This window comes from Rutidosis leptorrhynchoides, chromosome 3 (genome assembly GCF_046630445.1).
Source record: "Rutidosis leptorrhynchoides isolate AG116_Rl617_1_P2 chromosome 3, CSIRO_AGI_Rlap_v1, whole genome shotgun sequence".
NCBI classification, from domain to species: domain Eukaryota; kingdom Viridiplantae; phylum Streptophyta; class Magnoliopsida; order Asterales; family Asteraceae; genus Rutidosis; species Rutidosis leptorrhynchoides.
Window position 1 is genome coordinate 146,239,627 of NC_092335.1, and position 9,508 is coordinate 146,249,134.

The 9,508-nt window shown below is 32.9% G+C and overlaps 1 protein-coding gene across 1 annotated transcript; it reads right to left on the reverse strand.

Moving 5' to 3' along the window:
* Positions 1-716: 716 nt before the first annotated feature.
* Positions 717-5,628, reverse strand: LOC139900479 (uncharacterized). Its single transcript, XM_071883248.1, has 4 exons — positions 4,699-5,628; positions 3,149-4,081; positions 1,300-2,307; positions 717-1,013 (listed from the first exon to the last, which is right to left on the reverse strand). The coding sequence occupies exons 1-4, from the start codon at positions 5,626-5,628 to the stop codon at positions 717-719; spliced, it is 3,168 nt and encodes a 1,055-aa protein (XP_071739349.1).
* Between the last annotated feature and the right edge of the window lie 3,880 nt (positions 5,629-9,508).

Consider the following 9,508-nt stretch of genomic DNA (forward strand, 5'->3'; position numbering starts at 1 on the left):
AAATGAACATGCACGTGAAAGCGAAGAAAGAAAGTTATATTCTAAAAATATTGAGTTACCTGAAAGTCCAATGCTTTCTCCAGTTCCTTAATGACAGTTTCCATTTCCGGACGCTTGGCTTGAGTTTCTCCCAAACATTCACATGCAATATTTAAAAATGTATCTAAAGAATCTTGATTTGGTCCTGTATTTTTAGAAAACACATCAGTTTCTTCTTGTGAAAGGATAGGATCCATCATTTCTTTTATGTTTCCTTCACTGAAGCGGCGGCATGCAATGGGTGCAAGCCCTTTGTCATTTTCAACTATGTAATCAGGATCATATGCACACCTCCCACAAAAAATCTCAAATAGAACCACCCCAAAAGCGTAAATATCTGATTCTATTTTTAGCTTACCCGTCCTTTGATATCTAGGATCCCAATACACTTTTGTATCATTAGCAAGAGGAGTGCTAGAATCTTGATTATCTGGGTGTAATTTGAAGAGTCCATAGTAGGCAATCTTTGCCTCTAACTTCGCCTCCGACTTCTTGAACAGAAGAATATTCGCACTCTTTATGTCACCATGTATTATCTTATGTTTGCTGTCCATCTTGGTGTGAAGATGATTTAGTCCACGTGCAATTTCAAGGCAAATCTGTAGACGTAGCTTCCATGTCAGTTTACTCCTTATATTATGATCGCTTCTCAAATAGCCATTCAATTTCTGGGATGCTTATAACGAGTACTTATAACGAGTACGCAATTCAATTTCTGCAAGGAAATCTTGTTTTTCTTGCCCATGTTTTCTACCAGAGATGACATTCAATGCCACAGTGATGCGTTTACTTAGCTCTTCCCCAGTATTATTCTTCTCCCCTATTGAAGAGGAATTCCTACTTTCAAATTGATCAAGTTCTGCTTTGTACACGGTATTATATGTGTCTAACCCAACACGATACTTTTCTGCAAAATTCTCGGTGGCTCGAACTATATCACCGTGTTGAAACCTTAAGAGTACCATGGTCTCTCCCTGCAACAGTGTGTTATATAGTTTGTTTAAGTTAGTTTGTAGTAAATAGAAATAAGTAAAATCTAATTATAATAACCATATATATATATATATATATATATATATATATATATATATATATATATATATATATATATATATATATATATATATATATATATTTACAGTCGCAGCAGAACAAGTTTATAGTAAACAGCAAACAGTTTCATCAAAACATGTCGGGTGATAACAAATAACCGCATGAATTGATTTTCGTTATTATTAACTTACAAAAAGAAGTACTTACTTGAAAGTTTAATGCTTTATGAAGTTCTTCGATGACAGTTTCCATTGTTGGACGCTTGGCTTGAGTTTCTGCCAAGCATTGGTAGGCGACTTTCGAAAATGTGTCGAAAGAATCTTGATTAGGACCTCTATTTAGAGTGAACGTTTGTTCATCATCTTCTTCTATCATCTTAGGATCTATTAATTCCTTTAGAGTTTTCTCGTTGAATCGTCGTCGTGCAATAGGTGCAAGCCCCTTAACATTTTCCTCAATGAAATGTGAATCATATGCCAACCTCCCGGATAGTATTTCAAACAGAACTACCCCGAAGGAATAAACATCAGATTCTTTTTTATACCTGCCTGTACTCATATACTCTGGATCCAAATACACCTCTGTACCTACAGCATGTTTAGTTAGGATAGTGCTCGCTAACTGATTTGTCGGGTGGAATTTTGAGAGACCAAAATCAGCAATTTTGGCATTCCAACTTTCATCCAATAAGATATTTGCACTTTTAATATCTCTGTGTATTATTCTTGGTTTTCCCTCCCTGTTGGTGTGAAGGTACTCCAACCCCTTTGCAATATCAAGACAGATTTGTAATCGATGACACCAATTAAGATTAACCTTCCTTTCAGCACTTGCCAAATAATCATCGAGGCTCCCATTAGTAAGGTATTCGTACACAAGAATCATTTCTTTATTTTGGCGGGAAAATCCAAGAAGAGAGACGATGTTGCAATGATTACAACTAGTAAGCAATTCAAGTTCTGCCAAAAACCCTTGTTCTCCTTGATCATCTTGTCTATTCATTATTCTTTTTATTGCTACTGTGCTACGTCGTTTGGGCCGTGCACCTTTTTTATTCTCTTCTTTTGATGACAAACTTTGGACATCATGGTGTTCAAGATCTGCTTTATACACCATCCCATAACCTCCTGACCCAATACAATAGACCTTGTCAAAATTGTTGGTGGCAGTAATTATATCAGCTAGTTGTATCATCATGCGTTCCAAGTTTCCCCTCTACAGAAATTACTAGGTTAAATGAAATGAGAAGTGTTGTAACTTATACATGCAAGTATGTATTATACAAAATTGAGCAACAAAAATTTCCTTTATACCTTGTTCATCCACTCTAGAATTTCATTAAATGGACAGAATAGGTACTAGTAACAGAATAATTATGTTATCAAAACAGGAGAGTAATTATTTCCACTTGAAATTTATTAAAATATTCAATATAATAATTATCCCCCCATACCCTGCATGTGCGGGATTGGGTATCGTTGTTGTTGTATTCAATATAATTATGTTCAACAAAGCAGGATAGTAAGAATTATAATATAGGGTTACTAAGAATAATATCATTTACTCTCTCCGTCCCATAATAAGTGTCATGTTTTGACTTTTCAAAGTCAATCTTTTTCATCTTTGACCTCAAATATCTTTATTTGTGTTATATAATAGTTAATGAAACTCATACCAATAAACAGAACATTTAGAAACCAATCCAGCCATAAAATTTTCATTCTGACAGTGAAAAGTTAAAACATGACAATTATTATGGGACGGATGGAGTATGTGTTACATGTTGATGCACCAAAAATGTATCCTAACACGTGTACACGAGTTCATGAAGTCATTTACAATGTTGAAGTGAATGTTTCAAGACAATATTTGAATCAACTAGCTTCAAACCTATAACCTTTTTGATTTGGTAAAATACTTACTGTATTTAGTATTTTCAGTGATGGTGAAAGTAGTAAAAATAAACCACACAATTATGAAGTTGAAAATCATCTCTAATCAGTTTTATATATCCACAAACACCTGTATAAAAGATATATATATATATATAGTTTACCTTTAAGATGGCGGATGGTGTAGCCTCATCAACATTTGTTTGGTGTTCCCTTAAAACCATATTTTCCTGTTTCCATTGATGTTCTATCGCCTCCTCCAGTTTTTTGACAACTTGATCCATAGTAGGACGTCGCATTTGTTCCTCCAAGCAGCGATATGCTATCTCTGAGAATATTTTCAATGATTGTAATTCCATTTGGTCCCTTAGACCCTTATCAATTATCTCATCCAACTTTTCATCTGCAAGACAGCGTTTAGCCAGTTCAAGTAGAGACTGATGTACTCCACCATCTTTAATCAAAAAAGATTTTCTTCCACAAAGGACTTCAAATAACATCACCCCAAATGAATAAACATCATATCTTGGTGTCACAGTAGTGGCATCTATACATGTTGGGTCTCTGTAGTTTGAGGTATCAAAGTGGTGAGACGAAAGAAGGCGATGTCTCCAACCTCCAGGAAATTTCGTGGAATGTTCAAAACCAAATATCTTGGGTTCCCAATTTTCATCTAATAAAATTTTAGAGCTGTTAATGTCACAATGTATGACATCATAATGAACGTAATCCAACGCTTGTGCAACACCTAAACAGATTTTCAGCCTTTGGATCCATGTTAATTTAGTTGCATCAGTAAGATGCCGATCTAGATGTCCATGAACTGTACGCTCGTAAATGATGATCTTCTCGCCATTTTCATCACAAAATCCAGCAATAGAGACAATATTTTTATGCTTGAGACTATCAAGCATGTAAATTTCCGTCCAGAACCCAGCTATTTGCTCATATGTATAGCCTACCCTTCGTGCAATGATATCAGTCAACTTTCCGGATAGCCACATTTTCCCATTGTAATACATTCCCAATTCATCTTTCTGAATGAAATTTTCATCAGAAAAGTTTCTGGTTGCAGAGACAATCTCTTGAAGTCCGATCTGTAAGTGATCATGTTGATTAACTGTGAAGATGCGAAACAAAGAAGCCAGAAGAAGACTTTATCATGCCTACATGGGGGATACCTCACATATTGAGAGAGATCCCGGTTGTAAGGCTTTGCTTGACATATGGGTTACCCGGCGGGTGCCCTGGTCCAGCCTATTTATTGGTATTTGAGTGTAATTCATTTTGCTCTGTCATTTTACAAATATATATTGACCTTAATCTTTAAAAATGCACCTACAATTTTAATAAAGATATTTCTATGTAGTTGGACTAAACCAGTCGAATGATTGGATATAACCACGTTATATTCCCGTGTTTGTTTGCATGCCTCACATTATCTTTACGCGTATGGTTTATTCATTCAATGTTTGCTTTTGTTAAGAACGATTATTATTAAGGTTAAGAAGTACTGTAGTTCTTAAACTTTATTATTGCTAGTACTCAAATTAAAAGGATTCAAATCTCAATACTTTTTCATTTGAATTACGCTTTTTAGCAGGGTATTGATTCTCCGTAGATCAAAACGAATATTTTTGACACTTGGCTGCGGATTAATTAATTAATTAAGCAGAGTCTCAAACTCGAGAGTGTTAAGCAAATATTAACTTACGAGGGGTTGTAATGCTGTTTCAATTTCTTGTAATACGGTATCGATCGTTGGGCGTTCTTCTGGATCATATAACAGACATTGATATGCAATACGTGAAAACCTTTTCATCGAGTCTGTGTTCATGTAATTGCTCAAATTAGGATTGATAATCTGATTAAGCTTTCCTTCTCTATAGTACCTCAGGAATGATTGAAGTAAATATCGATCTTCCGTCTCTTCAATAGGCTTGAAGCACAACCTCCCACACAAGACTTCAAACAGTACGACGCCAAATGAATAAACGTCGGATGCCTTTGTCAATACTCCGGTTTGTGCGTATTCGGGATCAATGTACCCTAGTGTGCCGACGATAATTGTACTGAGAAAAGAATCGCCTGTGTTGTTGGCAAGAGAAAGACCGAAATCCGTGATCATTGCTTTCCCGTTGTTATCTATGAGAATATTAGAACTCTTAACATCTCTATGAATGACTCGGAGATGTTCTTCAGCACGGTTGTGGAGATAATCCAAACCGCGTGCTGCGTCTACACAGATATTTAGTCTTTGCTTCCATGTTAGTGGAAGTGGAGACCCTGAATGCACAACCGTATTTATTAGGTACTTATCAAGGCCTCCGCGATGGGCATATTCATAAACAAGGATTCTTTCAGGGCCTTCATCGCAGAAACCGACAAGGGAAACGAGGTTTGGATGTTTAAGACGAGAGAGGATTTGAATCTCCATTAAGAACTCTTTATGCCCCTGACCAGTAAGGTTACTGTCTAGTCGCTTAACAGCGACAGTAGTGGTATGTTTCCCAGAGAGTGCAAGCTCTCCTTTATAAACGCTGCCATATCCTCCCCTCCCGATAATACTTGTGAAGTCATTGGTGGCCACTTTAATAACTGCGAAGGGTAATCTGAGGTGCTCTAACTCCAAAACAGACGCCATCTAATAATTAAAACGATGAAGAAATTAATTGGATGATCGGAGAAATTATATATATGATAGTGAGAAAATTTAAAGTGCCTGGGGATGAACAAACATGAGGCTCACATGAACAAACATGAGACTGGACTTCTATATTACAAGAAAAAATATTAAAATAAAATAAATGCAAGGTCTCTTTCTTTTTCGTATTTTTAAATTTTGGATGCGATCCAAAACTTCTACTTTATTAAAGTACGCAATTATTATTACAGTAGTAGGTAGAAAGAAGCCTACCTCACATTAGTTTACAAAATTCTACCAGTCAAAATTGTTGTTTTTCATTCAGTGGTCCCTTTGATGGTGTGTGTTTGTGTGAAAGCACGTGCTTTTTGTTTAACTTTTGATTTAATTATATATATATATATATATATATATATATATATATATATATATATATATATATATATATATATATTATTATAAAGCATGTGCCATAAATCCTACGTGTCATCTTCTCAATTAATCTAAATTAAATTGTCCTACGTGTCAGTCTATTATTTAATCTGAATTACATAATTCTACGTATCATTCTATTATTTAAGATAATTACCATATATAGATTATTAAATTTAATATTTTAATATACAGATTATATTTATCTAAAATATTATTTATTACCATATATTACTATTAATTATTATATTGCAATTGATACTCCGTATATATAGATTTTATTACGTTTTAAATTCCAAAAATACAACAATAGATTGTTATACTACACCTTAAGCCCTTAGACAATGAAAAAAATGTCATAAGGACCTAGATGAAAGATATTAATGGTGAGAAAAAAAAATTGTAGACACTAAGTTACTAACACCACTCAAAAATCACTTTTTAAATTTGTCAACACTACGGGCTCAAAAGAACTTTCAAAATTCGTACCACGGAATCTTAAACTCAAGAATTTTTTAAAATTTGTCAACACCATGGGCTCTTAAAATCAAAAGAATTTTTAAAATTTGTTAAAATCACGGACTCTTAAATAATTCTTATACTTTTTCTTTTTTTAGTATCATTATTTATATACCAATATCAATTGGAAATTACATTTTTCATGGTTTTTTATATACACGTGCAACGCACGGGCTTAAAAACCTAGTATATATATATATATATATATATATATATATATATATATATATATATATATATATATATATATATATATATATCACGATAAAATTCATTATGTTTGGTGGACCCACTAAGGAGGTATGAAGTTTGAACAAAATTGATATGAGTAAGACGACACACAGTGTTGAGTTAGGCCAACGTGATCATCTCTAAACTTTTTTTTTTTCGCTGGTAGTCCCATGAATTGTATTTTGTAACACGGATCGTCTCTCCGTCTAACGGACATCAAAAATCTCTGTTAAATTCAGTGATGCGCCAGGCACATGAGGGTATTTTAGTCATTTAATCCTTACTTTATTATTTATTTAAAAGCCTAATTTCTTTTTTTTTCTTTTTTATTTCTCATTTTGACTTCTTATCTATGGATCACTTTCACCACCCCAAACAATATTTCACATTTTCACATACCCTAATACCCTAAACGAATCAAATTAGAGACGCAATCACAAACACTATATTACCAAATCACACACAATTTGGTAAGTATAAAAATTCAACACTTGTAACAAAACAAAATGAGGTAGTAAATTACAGTTCAAATTTCATTTCCTCATCCTGCTCCATTTCAAAATTTCAATTCATCATCTTCTAATTTCAATTCATCATCATGCTCCATTTCAAATATAAATATGGCGTTATAAATTACAAAACAAAATTCAACACTACTCACCTGGAATATACTTGATACAGAAATGTTTTATCAACCTTCTTCTTCTTCTTCAAATAATAAACTTAAAAACACTAAGACTTGATACTATGAATGATTGAACAAACATCAGCTACACACACATCACAGATCACCTGCAACATCAAAAACAAAAACTAACCTCATCTTCTTCACCGCCATCTTGTTCCTCACTTGCAACACCAACGGCGGCGGTAGCGTTAACCGAAAACGAACCTAACCGGAAACTTCATTGGAAAAGACATAATCACGCGGATCAAACCTCACCGCCGACGCTGTTTCTATCTTCTCCGCCACCCTTGATTCACCAAGTACCTCCGCCGGAATAACTTTAATCGTACTCGTCTCCGTCTATTAGCAGCAGGAATTTGTTCAATCGCCACTCGTACCATCATCCCTGTTCAATCGCATCACGATTCCGTCCATGGCGGTCGGATTTGATTCTTTAGCGACTGGAATCTGGTCAATCTCCGGCAGCAGCAGGTTTTATCGCACCAGGTTTTATGTTTGGTGCAGCTACCCGACTCCCACCAGTAAAGTTCATGAGGGTTTTTAATTGATTTTAGAGTTTCTGTTTATGTTAAGGTTTGAATGGATTACTCAAATGAAAAAATTAATTTAGGATGTTAGGGTTAGAAGGGATTGTATGATTTTAATCTTGTCATTGCAGTATTGATTTCCCTATTTGTTTTAGGTTTTTTGTGTTTTTGTGAAGGAGTGAAAGTGACAGGGGAGGTATGAAATTTTGTGAAGTGAAATAACAATTTTACCCTCGCGTGTGGCACATAGTTGGATTCAACGGAGAAATTTAAAATAACAATTCAGGGACTATTCATAAAAAATTATTAGGAAACATCTGCGCAATTTAAGGTAAACCACATGGATGATCCGGGTTTCAGAATCTGTCAGAAAAAGTGATCAAAATTCAAACTTGGGAAGACCGAATTTCAAAAAGGTTGTCACATGGCCTTACCCGAACATGGCAAGCTCAGGTTCATGGTGACATGTCAAAACCCAAACTTTGGAAGGCCGAATATACCGATTACAAATCTCATTAATGCTGGTATTGGATCTACAAACACACCACAAAAACATACAACAACATTACCAAATCCCACAAAAGAATTATATGTCTCCGTCTATTAGAACTCTTAATATCTCTATGAATGAATCGATAATGTTCTCCACCATGGGTGTGAAAAAAATCCAAACTGTGACGACCCTGAAATTTCCGACCAAATTTAAACTTAATCTTACTATGATTCCGACACGATAAGCAAAGTCTGTTAAATCGAGTCTCAAAATTCTGAAATTTATATTTATGAAATCAATTGACCTTTGACTGTGTTCGACGATTCACAAACAAATATTTGTAAATAAATATGTACAGGTGTATACATATATAAATGTAAGTATTGGGAATAATAAAAATGTAATAAGTCATTAGGAATTAAATATATATAAAAAATTAGAATAAATAAATTATTATTATGATATATATATATATATATATATATATATATATATATATATATATATATATATATATATATATATATATATATATATATATTATGAGTCTATATATGATTCCTAATAAATAAGATATATAAATATTAACTATTCAATAAATGACAATATATAATAAAATAATAATATAATATTATATTAAATTACAAGTTGGAATAACACTGATACATTAACATTATTATCATTACTTTCATTATAATTATTATTGCTAATATTAATATTTGCATTAGTAATATTATTACTTCTAATATAAAATATGTATATGTATATAAAATATAATATGTTTAAATTGTATTATTATTATTATTATTATTATTATTATTATTATTATTATTATTATTATTAATATTATTGTTATCATTTTAAAATTATTATAACTAGTATTATGATTATTAGTATCAATAATAAGATTATCATCATCATTTTATTATCATTATTATCAACTAAATTATTAATATATTCATTATCATATTATATTATTACTTATCATTT

Coding starts and splice junctions, on each gene's coding strand:
- LOC139900479 (XM_071883248.1), bottom strand. CDS start 5,628: ATGGCGTCTGTTTTGGAGTTAGAGCACCTCAGATTACCCTTCGCAGTT. Junction 4,082..4,698: donor AAACAGCATTACAACCCCTC/GTAAGTTAATAT, acceptor GATCACTTACAG/ATCGGACTTCAAGAGATTGT. Junction 1,014..1,299: donor ATAAAGCATTAAACTTTCAA/GTAAGTACTTCT, acceptor ACACTGTTGCAG/GGAGAGACCATGGTACTCTT.